General features: G+C 40.2%; 1 protein-coding gene and 1 long non-coding RNA gene across 7 annotated transcripts in view; one reads left to right on the top strand and one right to left on the bottom strand.

Annotated features, from left to right (window-relative positions):
* LOC144579612 (uncharacterized) overlaps positions 1-11,195 on the top strand; it is an 11,649-nt gene extending 454 nt beyond the window's left edge. The window contains exons 2-3 of the long non-coding RNA XR_013527703.1: positions 295-437; positions 11,065-11,195. This is a non-coding gene — a long non-coding RNA (uncharacterized LOC144579612). The remainder of the gene's footprint in view (positions 1-294; positions 438-11,064) is intronic.
* Positions 11,196-14,546: 3,351 nt separating this feature from the next.
* The window catches only part of CEP97 (centrosomal protein 97), a 34,580-nt gene continuing 29,576 nt past the window's right edge, over positions 14,547-19,550 (bottom strand). For 4 of the 6 annotated variants that reach the window (XM_054246114.2, XM_054246115.2, XM_054246116.2 and 1 more), the window contains 2 exons: positions 16,931-17,611; positions 14,547-16,844 (listed from right to left, as the gene is read on the bottom strand). In XM_054246114.2, coding sequence (XP_054102089.1) covers positions 16,617-16,844; positions 16,931-17,611 — 909 coding nt within the window. In that variant the 3' untranslated portion in view covers positions 14,547-16,616. Of the gene's footprint in view, positions 17,612-19,550 lie in introns of all 6 variants that reach the window. The other 2 variants (XM_002758852.6, XM_002758853.6) reach the window with 1 other exon arrangement.

The following is a 19,550-nucleotide window of genomic DNA, read 5'->3' as shown; positions in this document are numbered from 1 at the left end:
TTTTGGACATTTTTCTAACTGGTAAAACCTCGGTAGCAGTTACGTGAAATTCAGGAACTGAGAGGAGTCCTTAGAAGACAACACTTGCTGGGGAAAGCAGAAGGGATTGTGGGCTGCACTGTTTCTCAGGGCTTGGAGCACAGTGGGGTTAACACAGGCCCCAAAAGCAGGCCTGCCCCCGTGTTGCTTAAATCCAAGGTTTAAGAAATAATTAACGTACATGATAACGAAGTATTTTTCTGTTTCTTGACCATAATGGACTCTGCGTGCTCATTCAGATGTGTTTCATGGCAGGCCTGCATCGTGGGCAACCTGATCCGCGAATGGGATAAAGGGAAGTTCTGCCACAGGCTGAAAGATCTCTTCTCTTGTAACAATCTGATGCTCCTTCTTCCTCGAGGAAATACCGCACACTGGGGCCTTTTGAGGACGTAAAGGTAGCTTCCTTCCACTATCAAAGAAGAGACCCATATAATAGATCTCTGCTCTGACTATGCTTTATCTCCCAGAAGGATCCCCCACCTCATGTACAGTTTGGCTATCTTACAAGTAGTAAAATACTTAGGACAAGATGACTTCTAGGTCATGGTTTTGGACCTCATTGACCCCATACTTCCCCAGGCACTTTTAACCCTGAGGCATTTGAGTGAACTTACCCATATTTAACCATATTTTACAGTCATAACCAGAAATAAGAGCAGTCCCAATCAGAGAAGCCCATCCATCATTACCAGTTTTGTTTTTTTTTTGAGATGGAGTTTTGCTCTTGTTACCCAGGCTGGAGTGCAATGGCGTGATCTCGGCTCACCGCAACCTCCGCTTCCTGGGTTCAGGCAATTCTCCTGCCTCAGCCTCCCGAGTAGCTGGGATTATAGGCACACACCACCACGCCCAGCTAATTTTTTGTATTTTTAGTAGAGATGGGGTTTCACCATGTCAGCCAGGATGGTCGACATCTCCTGACCTCGTGATCCACCTGCCTTGGCCTCCCAAAGTACTGGGATTACAGGCTTGAGCCACCACACCCGGCCCATTACCAGTTTCTTAAAAGATTCCTCACTGCAAAGTCCCCACACTCCCAACTCAGCACGTTCAGTGAAGAATACTGTCACTCAAAGAATATGCACTTTGGATCCTAGCCTGCCTGGATCTGGACCCCAGCTTTGCTTCTTACTAGTAGTGCCATCCTAGGCAAATTATTTAACTTCTCTGCACTCATTTCCTCTACTGTAAAATAGGAGCGACACCACTGAATGTTCATTTATGATCATCTCACAGCCTGGCACGGTGGCTCAAAACCTGTAATCGCAGCACTTTTGGAGGCCAAGGCAGGTGGATCGCTTGAGCTTAGGAGATTGAGACCAGCCTGGGCAACATAGTGAGACCCCATCTCTGCAAAAAATACAAAAATTAACCAGGGCGGACATGATGGCTCACACCTGTAATCTTAGCACTTTGGGAGACCAAGGTGGGACGATCACCTGAGGTCAGGAGTTCAAGACCAACCTGGCCAAAATGATGAAACCCCATCTCTGCTAAAAATACAAAAATTAGCTGGGTGTGGTGGCACACGCCTGTAATCCCAGCCATTCAAGAGGCTGAGGCAGGAAAATTGCTGGAATCCAGGAGGTGGAGCCTGCAGTGAGCTGGGATCATGCCACTGCACTCCAGCCTGGGTGAGACTCGATGTCAAAAAAAAAAAAAAATTTACCAAAGCGTGATGGTGCACACTTGTAGTTCCAGCTACTGGAACTACAAGGTGGGAGGATACCTGGGGCCTGGGAGGTTGAGGCTGTAGTAAACTGTGATCATGCCACTGCACTCCAGCCTGAATGACAGAGCAAGGCCCTATCTCAAAAAAAAAAAAAAAGTTTATATGATGATATGAAACCTAAGGAACTAGTAATTTCTCTCCCATCTGCAAAAGTGATTTAGACACTAGTGTTTATTAATGCTATACTTTATTCTCTGAGCAAAATAAAGCATGGCTCTTAAGAGTAGACAAATAAAAGCAAATTCAACCTGTCTCTGATGGCAGAAGCTTGGGGTACAGCACATCAAGTATTTTTGTCTTTCTTGACCACAGTGGACTCTGTGTTCATTCAGATGTTTTTATGGAGGCCTACATGCATAGTCCTGAGCCCAAGTCAGTTCCTTGTTCAGTTCCTTTGCTTCCTCCCTTTGAACAAGCCATGGAAATTTGGGCCCCAAGGCCATCTACCTAATGAAAATTAAGTGACCACTGTCACATTAGGTACCAACCACTCTGTTCCAAAACACCATGAACAATTGGAGGAGGTTGCCAAGGGTAAGAGACTAAAAGGGAGAGAGGTAGTTGATGTCGCTAATGTGTTGGTTCATGACCTGAAATTAATGGCCATATTTTCCTTTTAAAAGTCATAATTGGCCAGCTGCAGTGGCTCACGCCTGTAATCCCAGCACTTTGGGAGGCTGAGGCAGGTGGATCACCTGAGGTCAGGAGTTTGAGACCAGCTTGTCCAACACGGTGAAACCATCTCTTATACTAAAAATACAAAATATTAGCCAGGCATGGTGGCAGGTGACTGTAATCCCAGCTACTCAGGAGGCTAAAGCAGGAGAATCACTTGAACCTGGGAGACAGAGGTTGCAGTGAGCTGAGATCACGCCATTGTACTCCAGACTGGGCAACAAGAGTGACACTCTGTCTCAAAAAAAAAAGTCATAATTAACGATGGCTAATCTCACATGCATAGTTTAGGGAAAAATGAGATTGATTTTTTTCCTGCACTCTTGGTTTGTCCACTGGTCCTCAAATCAAATTGCACTGATAATAAAAATAACATTAGTAGCTTTGTATGTGTGTGTGAGAGAGAGAGACAGGGTCTCCCTCTGTCGCTCAGGCTGGAGTGCAGTGGCACAATCTCAGCTAACTGCAATCTCCAACCCCCGGGTTCAAGCGATTCTCCTGTCTCAGCCTCAAGAATAGCTAGGGTTACAGGTGCGCGCCACCACGCCCAGCTAATTTTTTAAGTTTTTAGTAGAGATGGGGTTTTTACCATGTTAGCCAAGTTGGTCTCAAATTCCCAGCCTCAAGTGATCCACCCACCTGGGCCTCCAAAAGTGTTGGGATTACAGGCACGAGCCACCACCCCCAGCCAATCAGTAGATTTTTAAAAATAGAGAGGCTGGGCGTGGTAGCTCAGGCCTATAATCCCAGCTGCCAGGTTCATCCCACAAACCCTCGTTGCGGGGCCTGGGGCTGCCGGCACTAATGGCCAAAGAGAGCGCAGCCCTGAACAGCTGGAGCTGCTTGCTTTTATTCAGTACAGACATAAAGCCTGGAGCCAATACAAACAGTGGGTAATTAACATTATTGTTCCCCCTTACAGGGAGCAATCTCCAGTGGGAATGATCAAAGGTTGGTTTCCTGACAATATAAATAAACAAACCTATTTAGATAAATTCCCCTACACTACCTTGCACCTACTCCTTGGCCTCTGCCTCAGGGTAAGAGAACAGCTACCTTCAGCTTATTCTCCCCTGGAGCTTTGCAAAACCCTCTGACCTTTCAAGATTTGTGTTCTTTTCCTATAATTTTTCCCACCACTCTGACTGATCTCCTACACCCAGCACACTGGGAGGCCAAGGCAAGAGGATTGCTTGAGCCCAGGAGTTTGAAATTAGCCTGGGCAACATGGTAAGACCCTGTCTCTACAAAATATAAAAAATTAGCCAGGCGTGATGGTGCGAGCCCTATAGTCCCAGCTACTCAGGAGGCTGAGGTGGAAGGATTCCTTGACCTAGGAAGCGGAGACTGCAGTGAGCTGTGATTGCACCACTGCACTGCAGCCTAGGCAACAGAGAGAGATGCTGTCTCAAAAAAATATAGATAGATAGATAGATTCTGAGCCACCCCCAACCTGCTGAGTCAGAGTTCCAAGGGCAGGAGTATCAAATATCCACATTTTGTAAAGCTGTCCAGATTTTTAAAACTTTTAAAAAAATGTTCCATTTTAAATGCACAAAAAGAGTTACAGCGAGTTCCTGTCTATATGGAGAGTTCCTAGCTAGATGCAGTGGCTCACACCTGTAATTCCAGCACTTTGGTAGGCAGAGGTGGGTGGATCACTTGAGCTCAGGAGTTCAAGACCAGCCTGGGCAACATGATGAAACCCTGTCTGTACAATTTAATTTAAATAAATCTTTTTTAAAGTTCCTGTGTACCCTTCATCCAACTTCCCTTAATGTTAACATGTTATGTAACAATGGTATAATTACCAAAACTAAGAAACTAACATACATACAATACTATAAAGACTGTTAGAGACAAGCTGCCTCCCAAAACCCTTTCCATGTAAGCTGACCCGGTCCACCCACTCTGATTGCTCTGCAGCTGGATTCCTGAACCCTGCCTAGGCACCACAGCAAGGCTGCCAGATGTGCTACAATTAAGCAAAGCCTGATTACAGCCATACAGGTAGCTCAAGGGAGGATAGGGAAAACAAGTGTTTGTTACCCATACGTAAATTCCTGTTTGACACGTATCTGTAAAAGAATCCTGGTTTCTCTTTTTTTAAAAAAATAAGTTTCTGGCCGGGTGCGGTGGCTCAAGCCTGTAATGCCAGTACTTTGGGAGGCCGAGGCAGGTGGATCACGAGGTCAAGAGATCGAGACCATCCTGGTCAACATGGTGAAACCCCATCTCTACTAAAAATACAAAAAAAATTAGCTGGGCATGGTGGCGCGTGCCTGTAATCCCAGCTACTCCGGAGGCTGAGGCAGGAGAATTGCCTGAACCCAGGAGGCGGAGGTTGCGGTGAGCCGAGATCGCACCATTGCACTCCAGCCTGGGTAACAAAAGCGAAACTCCGTCTCAAAAAAAAAAAAAAAAAAATGCTGCCACAAAAGACACAGGATGATATAGATATATTGCAGGTCTGTTACAAGTTGACAAACTATCTCTGTGCCTATTACCAGCGGATAGATGACCTCAGTCCTGAAACTGCCTCATGCCCCTCTCGTTCCATTTAAACTCCTCGTTTTGTAAGCTCGGGGCTGCCTCCTCTGATTGTAACGGAGCAACTCGGCAGGTTAATACAACTTGCTTGCCTGACTTTGGGTCTATTCTCCTTTCTCTCAGCCAACCTTACATAGACTTCATTTGGATTTCACCATTTTTTCCATTAATGTTCTTTTTCCTGATCCAGAATCCAACCCATAATACCATGTTGCATTTAGTTATCTTATCTCCTTAGTCTTTTCCGATCTGTTACAGTGTTTGTATTTCCTTGTTTTTTGTGACCTTAAGATGTAACCAGGGCGGGGCGCACGGGGCTCAGCTCCCTCCCTGTGCTTGCCAAAGATGTAACCTGGGACGGGAGCAGAGCCAGGGGGGCATCCCAAAGACGCTTCCGGTTCTCCAATCCGATGTTTTCGCGGATGTGCCCAGGTCCTTGACCTCTCTTACCCCAGGAATGGGGAAGGGGCCCCGAGGTGCAGTGAGCTTATGGTTGGAATAAATATCACAGACCCAAAGAGTTTAGCAGAGAGCAATTTATTAGGCAGAGAGAGAGAGAAAGAGAGAAGGAGAGAAGGAGAGAGAGAAGGAGAGAGAGCTCCCACGCTGCCATGGGAGCCGTGGATTTTTAACCTTGGAGTTATTCCCGCCCCATTCATGTTCTCATCCAATGAGAGGAGTTCTTTCAAACCGCCTCTGGAGTGATTGATCTTCAACTTTGATATCGGATTGGCTTCCCAGCCCACAATTAGAGCCCTCTTCTCCCAGAGCTTTCGGAGGGCTATTTGGAACAAAGAGGTTCACCTGCAATTTCTACCTAGCCTGACCTCGGGAGGGTTAGACAAAGAACTTTACATGCCTGGATGGGGACGTGAATAGAGGCCTGGAGCTGGAAATTCCTGCCTTTGAAACAACGCCCCTTGTGGACTTGGTTTTCCTTAACACAGTCCCTCAGAAACAGTTGAAGAGTAATGATCAGGCAGGGCGCAGTGGCTCAGGCCTATAATCTCAGCACTTTGGGAGGCCGAGGTGGGCGGATCACGAGGTCAGGAGTTCGAGAGCAGCCTGGCCAATACGGTGAAACCCCATCTCTACTAAAAAATACAAAAATTAGCCAGGTGTAGTGCACACGCCTGTAGTCCCAGCTTTTCAGGAGGCTGAAGCAGGAATCTCACTTGAACCCAGGAGGTGGAGGTTGCAATGCGCCGAGATTGTGCCACTGCACTCCAGCCTGGGAATACAGTGAGATTCCATCCCCCACCCCCCCAAAAAAGAATATTGATCAGACATTTTGTAGACTACCCCTCAATTTGGGTTTGCCGGGTGTTTGTTTACTCATGGTTAGACTTGGGGAAAGAATATCAGAGTGAAATGTCTTCACTGCATCAGACTAAGGAGCATACAACATGATTATCACTGGTGATGTTAACCTTGATCACTTGACTGAGATGTTATATGCTATGTTTCTCCACAACAGAGTTGCTAATTTTCTTTGTCCATACTCCGTCTGTTAGTAGCAAGTCACTAAGTCCAGCTCACACTCAGGAGAGGGAAATTAAGCTTTACCTTATAAAGGAAGGAGTATCAAAGAACTTTTGGGTACATGTTTAAACCGTCATAATTAATATATATTTAAGGGAAGATACTTTGAAGCTACACAAATATTCTATCTCTTCTTATAGTTTTGCCCATTAATTTTGGCATTCATCAGTGGATTTCTGCTGTAGCAATTATTATAGTGGTTTTCTAATGGTGATTTTTCTATTTCCTTCATTCCTTCTGCATTTATCATTTGGAAGTCTTCTGTAAGAGTTGTCCTTCTGTACCCTGAGCAGACTAAAACATTAGAAAAAAGAGTTGTCCCGTCTTCTCCACCTATTTATTCAATAGTTTATTGACATCAGGGTGCACACATGGATATTTATTCTTTGATTTATAATCTGTTGTTATTTTGCTGCTCAAATTGTTCCAGCTTTTGCCATTGGGATCTCTTTCGAGTTGGATCATGTGTCTTTTTGACGCTCTTGATCATTATTTGCTTACCACTTCCTTACGTTCTGGCACTATAAGATGCTCTGGGGTCATTTTTTTCTTCTTTGCTTCATCCCTGGAATCAACCGAAGAGCCTTGTTCCCTTTTATTGAAGAATGGTAGAGACCAAGACATGGGTGCTAGGTGTGCTTGTTGCCACTGAAGGATCATTCTTTCTAGGCCTGTACAGACCTAGAAATGTATGTGTGTATACTAACTAATGAATAAACATATACACTATATCTTTATACTTATATAAATACATATATACACATTTGTCAGGGTCCAGCCCAGACACAACCTAGGAAGTAACGAGGGTCTGCAGAGACAAAGAAATTAAGAGACAAAAGCAAGAATGCCTAACGGTGGACTCCCAGGCGGCTGACTCGAGTAGGAGGATGCGAAGGCCGGGAGCCCTGGAGACCCACACTATTTATTGAGTGCTTAAACAAAAAAGCCTGTGCTCAGGGACGTGGGGGATGAAAAGGAAGCGAAGCATCAAGCAGATGATCTATAGCTGTGGCAGTTTGGCATTTCCTTTGGAGGTACAGAGCATGCTCTACTTTGGAGCCAATCAGTAAACAGATGGGAAAAGGCTGCAGATAGAGCCAGCAAGTCTGACCACATTCGGGTGCTTCAAAGAGGTCTTCCTCGCCTTTAGCACGAGGCATGGTCTTCCATTAACTCCCATCCTGTGCCAGATAAGCAGGTCATGCGTCAGCCTTTTTCCCAGGAACATATATTTATACAGACATATATATGTCTATGTTTATTTCCATAACTACCTGTATAGACATGAGTTCATACTGGTATCTCCAACTCCAACCCAGCACCACAAATTCATTCCTGCATTTCTCCTTTGCATAACTGCAGTTTCTTTTTCTAACGTGAGGCACCTGGCCATCATTATCTATATTTACTTATTTGTTCGAGCCTAGTATGGATGCAGTTGCAGAACCTGTACCTCTGTTAAGAAACGTTTACCAGGGCCAAGCGCGGTGGCTCACGCCTCTAATCCCAGCACTTTGGGAGGCCGAGGCGGGTGGATCACGAGGTCAAGAGATCGAGACCATCCTGGTCAACAAGGTGAAACCCCGTCTCTACTAAAAATACAAAAAATTAGCTGGGCATGGTGGTGCGTGCCTGTAATCCCAGCTACTTGGGAGGCTGAGGCAGGAAAATTGCTTGAACCAAGGAGGCAGAGGTTGCCATGAGCCGAGATCGCGCCATTGCACTCCAGCCTGGGTAACAAGAGCAAAACTCCATCTCAAAAAAAAAAAAGAAAGAAAGAAAGAAACGTTTACCAACCAGAGTACAGTGTTCCTATGCAGTTTTTTGTTTCTAGCTCAGTGAGTTATGTCATAAATTTGTAATACAGTTGGTGTTATTTGTCACAGTCCACATTCCATTCTGAGATCCCTTTGACATCCTCAATAGAGATTTATTTTTTGGCAAAGCTTGAAAAAAGTTCAGATTTTGTGATGTATTGTTCTATGGATTTTGACAAGTTTATAGACATACGTATCCACCATCACGGTACCATACAGAATAGTTTCATCACCCTAAAAATTCCCAAATGCAGGCCGGGCATGGTGGCTCAATCCTGTAATCCCAGCACTTTGGGAGGCCGAGGCGGGTGGATCACAAGGTCAAGAGATCGAGACCATCCTGGTCAACAAGGTGAAACCCCGTCTCTACTAAAAATACAAAAATTATCTGGGCATGGTGGCTACTCAGGAGGCTGAGGCAGGAGAATTGCCTGAACCCAGGAGGCGGAGGTTGCGGTGAGCCGAGATCGCGCCATTGCACTCAGCCTGGGTAACAAGAGCGAAACTCTGTCTCAAAAAAAAAAAATTCCCAAATGCAAGTCCGTTGCATTTGGAAATAGTCAATCTCTTCCTCAGTCTCTGGCAATCACTAATCTATTTTCTCTCCCCATAGTGTTGCTTTCTCCAGAATTTCATATAAATAGAATCATACAGTATGTACTCCCCAGATTATGATTACCAGAAAGTTTGGGAACCAATACTTTTGCTAATTCAATACTATCTGATGAATCACAACATCCACCTCATCACCAAACTGGGAATCAGTTTAAATTATTTGAGGGGCAAAAGCGTTTTCTTTTCCTTCAAAGAGAGATGAAAGAATACAAGAAAAGCTTTGCTATCCTGCTGACTTACTTTTTACTCCCGCTCCAGAATGTGGACTTCCACTCCCACCAATTTGAGTTATATTTGGTTCTAAACCAGTTTATTCCAGTTATAATGTGATTATAATAATCTAAGTACTTCTTATGTGAACCTTTGAAATATAGTGTAAAAAGATAAAATATTTTATCAAACAAAGTTGAGTGTTTCGGAATTACAGGTGTGAGCCACTGAGCCTGGCCCCCCCTTTTTTTTTTTTTTTTTATGAGTAAATTGTTTGAATGTTTCAAATTTAGGAACACTTAACCAAAGATATACACATAGCAAATAAATTAAAAGATGCTGGGATTAATGCTATGTTTAAATATATAGAGTTGGTATGTCTTTTGGGGCGGCCTCCTACTCATATGTAGCTATGAGACAATTGAAATGAATATCTAATTAGTATCACTGAGAAGCTGAATTTTTAAACTTTGTGTTATATAAATTAAATTAAAAACCTGAAGCATAAAATATGTTTCTGTAAAAAACTATTATCTTTCTTACACATCTTAATTCAAACTACTAAAAATCGGGCATCTGAATTGAGATGCACTTTACATATAAAACGGACATTGAATTTTAAAAATTTAGTACAAAAAATGTAAAATATCTCAATTATTATTGTATATTGTTACATGTTACAATGTTATTCTTGTGGCTATATTGGATTAAATAAAATATATTGTTATAATTTAAAAAAAAAAAAGATGCTGCACATCATTAGTCATTAGGGAAACAAAACCACACTGAAATACTACTATGCAACCACTAGAATGGCTAAAATTAAAAAGACTGATCATACCAAATGTTAGTAAGGATGCAGAAAAACTGGAACCATCCTATACTGCTAGTGGGAATGCAAAATGCTACAACTACTTTGGAAAACAAAATTGGCTCAGCAGTTTCTTAAAAAGTTAGACATATACCTACTGTAAGATCCAGCCCATTCCACTTCCAGGTATTTGCCCAAGAAAAATGAAAATATATGTTCATACAAAGACTTAATTCACAAATGCTCACAGCAGCTTCAGTTCTAATAGCCAAAATCTACAAACAACCCAAATGTCTATCAGCAGATTAATGGATAAACAAATTAGGCAAATACATACAATGAAATATTACTCAGAAAGCTATCAGATGAATCTCAAATAATCAGGCTGAGTAAAAGAAACAAGACAAAATAGGAGGTGTCATGAAGGGAATGAAGAATCTCTTGGAGATAATAGATACGTTTGCCATCTTGATTGGTGTGATGGTTTTATGAGCACAATGTGTCAAAATTTGTCAAATTGTCGACTTTTTTTTTTTTAGTTTTTTTTTTTTTTTTTGAGACAGAGTCTCACCCTGTCATCCAGGCTGGAGGAGTACAACAGCACAATCTCAGCTCACTGCAACCTCCACCTCCGGGGTTCAAGTGATTCTCCTACCTCAGCCTCCAAGTAGCTGGAATTACAGGCATGCGCCACCATGCCTGGCTAATTTTGTATTTTTAGTAGAGATGGGGTTTCACCTTGTCGGTCAGGCTGGTCTTGAACTCTTGACCTCGGGTGATCTAGCCACTTTGGCCTCTCAAAGTGCTGGGATTACAGGCATGAGCCACCACAATCAGCCAAATTGTCCATTTTAAATATGCAACTTTGAATATGCCTTAAGAATTTTTTTAAATGAAATAAAAATTAAAAATGATACCTTTAAATGTCCACTTTAAATATGCTAATTATATTTCAATAAAAATATCTTAAAGTTTATGGTGTATCGATACATATCTATATCTATATATAGATATATATATATCTTTTGTGATTTCCTGCTGTAATTTTTTTATTCACCAACCAACTACAGGTCCCAATAGTGTCAAATGAGAGGGCTTCTACTCAACCTACCGGCCCCCCACTATCCTCACTAACCCTGGACAATGTCATCTATGCTGTTTGAAGGATGTCTGCTCTTCCCTGTCTAGAGAATTCTAGTGAGTATCTAGAGGTAATGAAATCTATACTGAATAAAACTAAATTAGCATTCCTTCTACTTCATATCCATTTTCATAAGGCAAGAGCTGTTTTATTGTAAATTCACTGATATAATGAGAATACTCTGGACAGTGCTTAGTAGAGTTCTATTTGCAATTTATTCTAAAGTTTATCCATTAATTACAGGCACAATGAGTAACAATCATTACTACTAATCATTAAAATAAACAGATGAAGCACTCAAATGTATAAACCTTTTATTTAAAATTAGACTCAAATACAAATTAAATAAATACAATACATAATAATAAGCCTTCATAAAATAGATCATAATCACTTTAAATCATTTACTAGTTCTACAACAAAATTAAAGGGAAATTTAAATACAGTCCAAAATCAAATTATTTTTAAACTCTTGTCAACATTAAAATTATTACAAAAGATTCAAAGAGATTTAATTAGAAAATGAACAAGGCCAGGTACAGTGGCTCATGCCTGTAATCCCAGCAGTTTGGGAGGCTGAGGTGGGTGGATCATGAGGTCAAGAGATCAAGACCATCCTGGCCAACATGGTAAAACCCTGTGTCTACCAAAAAACAAAAATTAGCTGGGCATGGTGGCACACACCTGTAATCCCAGCTACTTGGGAGGCTGAGGCAGCAGAATCACTTGAACCCATGGGGCAGGGGTTGCAATGAGTCGAGATTGTACCACTGCACTCCAGCCTGGCGACAGAATGAGACTCCATCTCAAGAAAAAAGAAAATGAACAAAACTACTACAGGATGATTTCTGCTATCCACTAAAATAAATAAGAATTAAAATTCAGTGTGATTTTCATTCATCCGCAGATAAAAAACACCTCATTTTAAAAAGACAATTATCTGTTTCTTTCCAAGGCTATGAGGACTAATTTATTTGACTTTTAACTTTAATTTGGCACAACAAGCTTGATCAGTAAAAGCAATACCATTAAAAAGGTTTAGAATGTTCCTTACAGATCCTTTCTGCTTCACTGCAGGAATAAGGTATCATATATTTAACATTTAAAACATTATATAATGACACAATAAATACCTTTTAAAGGTATGTGGCAAAATAAAAATATACTCTGGTTCAAGTTGGTGTTTGGAAAAAATAAAGATATGCATTAAACAATGAAGTTTCAGCCAGGCACGGTGGCTCACACCTGTAATCCCAGCACTTTGGGAGGCTGAAGCAGGTGGATCACTTGACATCAGGAGTTCGAGATCAGCCTGGACAACAGTGAAACCCCATCTCTACTTAAAATACAAAAAAATTAGCCGGGCGTTATGGTGCACACCTGTAATCCCAGCTACTGGGGAAGCTGAGGCAGGAGAATCGTTTGTACCAGGGAGGTGGAGGTTGCAAAGAGCCAAGATCACACCATTGCACTCCTGCCTGGGTAACAAGAGCGAAACTCCATCTCAAAAAAAAAAAAGAAGTTTCTTCTTTCCTTTATGATGGGAAAATGATCATATTCACTCTATTTTTAATTTTTACTGTCTTAATTCTCCAGAAAAAAAAGTTTTATGTTTTTATTATCAATGTTATATATCCAATTCTAAGACTTTGCACACACCTGTGTTCTCCTGAAATTATTGGTAAAAAGTAGAACTAGACTTGTCTTAAGTAGATAACAGGAAAACAACTATTATGGTGTTTGTATACAAAAAATAATCCAAAACAGATAAAAACATACACTCAAGATGGCACCCATATTATTTAAGAATAAAGTTATTTACATATATACTAACAATTATATGACTAAATAAATGAACATTTTCCTAAAACATGCATATTGTCAAGCCTTTTATAATTAAACTTATAAAGCCAACTTGCATATCAACTGTCATAAGAGCTTTCTGCACACCAAGAGAGTTAAAATTTTAACCTCTATTGTTCTATAAAACTAAAAATAAAATGCAATCAAACTCAGCAGTTCTTTATAAAATTTTATATATCTCAGCAACCCGTTATACTGTCTGTCATCAAATAAATTAACTCTAAAATGTAGTCATTCTTTCCAGAATTTTTGTGTTTTTAGAGAGGCTGGTCTTGAACTCCTGACCTCAAGTGATCCACCGGCCTTGGCCTCCAAAAGCACTAGGATTACAGTCATCAACCACCACACCCAATATCTTTTCTATAACTTTAATTTCAACTATTGCTCTTTTGAAACCATTTTAATAAGTCACAGTTCTTGGAGAAAATTCACTGAGGGGAAGGAATTATTTTCTACAAGCAACTCTGTCATGAGTGATAGAGTTGTAGCTCTCTTATAAGTTTTTTTCCTCTTTCAAAGAGAATGAAAAATATGCAGAGATTTCCTTACTGACTAAATGTAAAGGTTAAGAGGATATAATAAAATTTTGGACTACAGTAGCATACAGGTTTTCAGTTTATTTACTACTAACTAGCTATGACCTTAGACAAGTCATTTAACATGCTGTACTTTAGTTTCATCTTTGAAACAAAGAGATTCAAACACAAATATCTTAAGCTTCCTTCCAACTCTCACATGGTATGATTCTGTGCTTCTGCAGGAATTCTTAATTGATAAGCTGAATCTTCCATAAATCAAGAGAACTGATATGTACTGAAATAGCACAGCTAAACCAAGCCTCTCCTTGTCAGAAAAAAAACACAAAGACCATGTTCAAAGCTCAACTTCCCAAACCTTACTAGACCCATTCCCTCTTCAGCCAGACCAAAGAATAGCCCGTAGAGTTGAAACCAAATATCTTAATTATATAAAATCACTTTAAAAGTATAATGTAAACCCATTAAATTTATTAAGTCTATGCCAGTTTTCCTACATTCTAATTTACATTATTTTCATTTTATCTACATTCAAGATAATATGTACAATTAAGGAAGGGTCTATTTAACATTCTTACACTTCTAAACACTAGTAAAAGTTAAATAAATACAGATGAAGAAAAGAATATTATTAATTACCACATTCTGCCAAATTTTTAATAAAAGTATGCTAAGTACAATTTATAGGTTAGAAAAAGAAGGCAAAGGTAAAAAAGCAAATCCTGCTGACAAATGCTGATGATCAAATGAATTTAGTTGTGTTTTGCAATTACTTTAACAAGACAGGAGGGAGAAGATGTTAGCAGAAACCTAGTTAGGCAATACTGAACCATGACATTCCAGCAGCTTTTATGAAAAACTAATGTATAAAGTAGTATTTTTACTAGTGCAGTGCAAATTGGTTTTCTTTGTCTAACAATGGACAGCAAGTGAGGCACTTAACTGTAAAATAGAAAAATAGGGTATATTTAAGAAGACATCCAAAATCATTCAGAAAAGATAATTAGCACTATTGAAAAAGTTAGAAATTCCATTTTTATTTAATATGCATTCAATGTTTCACATGTTTCACTAAGGAAAATCCTTCTGAATGTAAGATTACTGTTTTATTTATAATATAAGAAACAGAAAACATTTCCTTTTCAAGGAATTCTGGATCTCTAAGAATAAAATCCGAGTCTTCTCAACCTGAGTGCTACATAATTATAAACAGAGAAAAATACATGTTACCATACAGGAGAAATGTTATGACTATCAACAAATACCATGAGCTGGGAGCAGTGGCTCCTGCTTGTAATCCCACATACTCAAGAGGCTGAAGCAGGAGAATCACTTGAGCCAGGAGTTCAAGGTCAGAGTGAACTATGATCATGGCACCACACCAACAGAGCCAGACTCCGTCTCTTTAAAAAACAACAACAAATGCCACATACCATGTGATCCTAAACTTTATTCTTGAAGGATCAGATGTTTTTATTTTATGTAACTTCAAAGAAGGGCACCCAATGACCACAACAGAATAATTAATAGATATTTAGCACCTAAATTTAGAGATGACTTATGTATTGCCATAGCCTTAAATACTTGTATGTCTATAAGTTGGGGGAAACCAAATACATGTTGTTCAATGTCATTATTCTTCATTACAAATGCATCTACCTAGAATATTCAAACACAATCTTATTTCTCCCTGAAGTTGCAGACATATATATCTTTTTAACAAGTAAAGTGAGGTTTATTATTTCTTAAGCATCATTAAATTGTCTTCTGAATGTGGCACTTTTTCAGATTAGACAAAAAGCAGTTCCTAAAAAGTCATTCATATTCGACCACTAGTATTATTTTAAATGTCCTTCACTATGGGACAGAGGTCAAAACTGAAGTGAACAGCTGTGGACCTTCTGCTGAAATACATTAGGAACAGAGGAGATGAACATACATTAATTTCTGACAATATATTGGCACATAAATGCTTATCTATAGGGTGAAAAAGCACTTAATGAAAGGATACATATTTGCCATGACAGTATTTCAAACGAATGGAGACTAGTGTTTCCTTTCTTCATATCTAAGTGAAATATCCTTGTGTAACCTAAGTAAACTTGATTTTAATCTTGGATAGAACACTTTACTTCATATGTTAAAACTGATGGCCAGGTGCGGTGGCTCACACCTGTAATCCCAGCACTTTGTAGGCCAAGGCAGGCGGATCAAGACCATCCTGGCCAATATGGTGAAACCCCATCTCTATTAAAAATACAAAAATTAGCTGGGCATGGTGGCACACACCTGTAGTCCCAGCTACTTCAAAAGCTGAGACAGGGGACTCACTTGAATCCAGGAGGCAGAGGTTGCAGTGAGCTGAGATCATGCCACTGCGCTTTATTCTGGTGACAGAGCGAGACTCCATTTCAAAAACAAACAAATAAAAATTAATGCATGACATTAACTGAAGTTTTCCATGAGACAATGTAATCATCCCCACTGAGAAATCCTATAATCCTATCTTTTCTTCCTTAATTTGCTTATAGAAAGGCTTTCCTTGGCTCAGAAAGGAAGAAAAAAGGCTTTTAAAAAACATTTTTACACCAAGAAGACTGGCAAATTTCAATAGTTTGCAATCCTCACATTTCTCATTTATATTTACGTTATCAAATTTCATTCCTTACTATATAATTAATTTTCTCAGATATGGAAGGGCAAAAATTCATATAGTTAAGGTAATTTTTTCTATTTTCTTTAATATATTCTAACTTACTTTTGAAAGTAAATGGGTACATGAAAGAAACAGGAAATTGCTGATGCAATTTAGCGAAGAAATAAAGTGCATATAGCTTTCGATATAAATAGTTTGGTACATTACAGCTAAGCAAAAAGCTGTATGTACAAAATCAAAATGAAAACTCAGCTCAATACCTAGAATCTGAAAAATATGAGACACGAATACAAATCCTATATAAATAGTAACAAAATTAGGGTTAGGGAGTATTCCCCTCCAAAGCCAACTGAAAGTATTTTTTTTTTTTTGAGACTGCGTTTTGCTCTTGTTACCCAGGCTGGAGTGCAATGGCACGATCTCGGCTCACCGCAACCTTTGCCTCCTGGGTTCAGGCAATTCTCCTGCCTCAGCCTCCTGAGTAACTGGGATTACAGGCACGCACCACCATGCCCAGCTAATTTTTTGTATTTTTAGTAGAGACAGGGTTTCACCATGTTGACCAGGATGGTCTCGATCTCTCGACCTCGTGATCCACCCGTCTCGGCCTCCCAAAGTGCTGGGATTATAGGCTTGAGCCACCGCGCTCGGCAACTGAAAGTATTTTGAAGAAAAGTTAAGTGGATATCTGCTTCCCAAAAGACCATGACATTCTACACAGTAATACCAACATGCAGTACCTGAAATGTAGAATCACATTCTGACTGCTGCCCTTGAACTTCTGCATTTAATTTAGAATTCTCTTGTGTCTGGCTAATTTCACCTTGCAAAGTAGGAGGAATGCCATGACTCTCATCTACAGAAGCACCATCACACAAGGTATCTAACTGTACTGGGAAACAAGCAATGTGAAGTTTACTATCTCCTGTCTCTTCATCGGAATTGGTCCTTTCATCAGCATCTTCTAGCTGTTGAACTGAAGTTAAATATTGTTCAAGCAGACTATTGTCCTGCTCATTATTTGAGCTTTCCTTATTCCATGCACCATGTTCTTCACTAACATCCCCTAAATCTGATTCTTTGCCATATCTAACTGTGTCAATGGAATTCCCCATTATGGAGCTTTCACTGCCTTCTGTGGAACTTTTTTCAAAATCCAAAGAATCCTGCAAAGAGTGAACTTGTTCTGCTAGAGAGGAATGAAAACCAGAGTCTGGAAAATCTGGTAAGGATTTCTCTTGAGGAGCTACATCAGAAGCAGTGAACCAATCAGCATTTTGATCAGAAGAGGACTCCTCCTGGCTTTGGGTACATAATGGAGGTTTAGATGGCACAAGAGTACTTGATAGAGGAGGAACATCAGTATGGCAGGAACTTAGATGCTGGTCCACTGTCTGTTGCCAAACCTGTAGAGACCTTACCTATAAACCAGAAAATACAGTCGTGTTATAAAACAAAAAGTGTTTGGGTTTGTTTGTTTTTGGTGACACTCTGTCACCCAGGCTGGAGTACAGTGGCATGATCATGGCTCATTGCAGTCTCAACCTCCTGGGCTCAAATGATCCTCCCACCTCTGCCTCCTAAGTAGCTGGGACTTCAGGCGTCTATCACCATGTCTGGCTAATTAAAAAAATTTTTTTTGTAGAGATGGGGGTCTCACTTTGTTGCCCAGGATGGTCTTGAACTCCTGGGCTCAAGCAATCCTCCGGCCTCAGCCTCTCAAGTGCTGAGATTACAAGCATAAGCCACCGCACCCCACCTGTCTATTTTACAAGTTTCCTTTGAGATCTTTTTGTCCAGTAGTCACGAAGTTGGCAAATAGTAGAACTGGAGCTAGAAGCTGCTGACTCCTTTTATCTTTTCCGTAGCACCCCAAGCCTAAACCACACTGGCACAAATAGTACATGTTCCTGGTAACAAAAGGCCCTCACCCGAAGTACGGATGGGCGAAAGCAATTCTCTTGCTTCTACTAGAAAAACAGCCAGAAGCACAACAGTACATGTCTAGCTAAGGGGTCAATCATGCATTCAGTATATAATGAGATCTACTCAATAAGACAGATTAGAGCCCTTGATAGAAGTAGATCCTGTAAAATAAGTCTCATTTTAGATACCCAGGTAGAGATTAGAGTTTTAAAATATTATCTAACAATACAGTATATGCAACTTGCCAAAATACCTAAAAATATATCAAATTTTTGATAATATGACCTCTACATCTCTAAAGTATAACAAAAATTCCAAAATTTTACTGTAAAAACTGCAGACAAGAAAGCAATATGTACAGTTTTTAGTTTCCTTTTGACCTCCCTCCAAGGTAATTACTGACAGCAACTTCGTGCATATCCTTCCAGACTCTTTTCTAGGCAGTATTTTCAAATACACAGGGAAACTGGACAAACTAGTGTGTGTCTGTAGTCCCAGCTACTCGGGAGGCTGCAGCAGAAGGATCACTTGAGGAGTTCAAGGCTGTAGTGCGCTAGTGCTGTTTTTTCACTAACCAGTATTATTTTGGAGATTTTTCCATGTCGGTCCATACTATTGCCTTATTCTTTTTAACTGTTCCATGGTATTCCACAGTATTATCATTCTATAGTTTAACCATTCCTCTATTGTTGGTAACAACAAAACCTTACAAATCAGTAATTATTTTTTCATTTGATAGGTCAAATCCTATTATAACAAATTTGGCCAGGTGATGTGGCTCACTTTGGGAGGCTGAGGAGGGAAGACTGCTTGAGCCCAGGAGTTTGAGACCAGCCTGGGCAATACAGCAAGACCCTATTTCTATAAAAAAAAAAGAAATGAAAATTTTATTTAAAATATTCCCAAGAAATTATCATCAGTAAGTATTCGATATGATACAATGCTAGTCAAACCAATTGCCTAAATTTTCCCTAAAGTGTGGTGTTATAGGATTCAAACACTCTCCTATCGTTTTGTATACTTTTTAGGATATGTATATTGTAGCCATATGCCGTCTTAATCACCTTTCACTCAAATATTCCCAAAAGATAGATAGCTACATAAAACTTCAAACTGGGGTTGCTGTATCTATTGGAAAGCCGTAACAGCCTTCAATTAAGCCACTTTCCTCCTGCTTTATATTATTTTTTCTTTCTTGTCAAAATTGTCAGAATGTTTTTCTTCAGATTAAATAAAATGCAACAAAATTCACTGTCCTGGCCTGGTGCGGTGGCTCACGCCTGTAACCCCGGCACTCTGGGAGGCCAAGGTGGGTGGATCACTTGAGGTCAGGAGTTCAAGACCAGCCTGACCAACATGGAGAAGCCCTATCTCGACTAAAAATACAAAATTAGCTGGGCATGGTGGTGCAGGCCTGTAATCCCAGCTACTCAG

The sequence above is a fragment of the Callithrix jacchus genome, chromosome 15, assembly GCF_049354715.1.
Source record: "Callithrix jacchus isolate 240 chromosome 15, calJac240_pri, whole genome shotgun sequence".
Taxonomy (NCBI): domain Eukaryota; kingdom Metazoa; phylum Chordata; class Mammalia; order Primates; family Cebidae; genus Callithrix; species Callithrix jacchus.
Note: the sequence above shows the minus strand (reverse complement) of the source record. Positions and strands in the feature narration are given on the sequence as shown.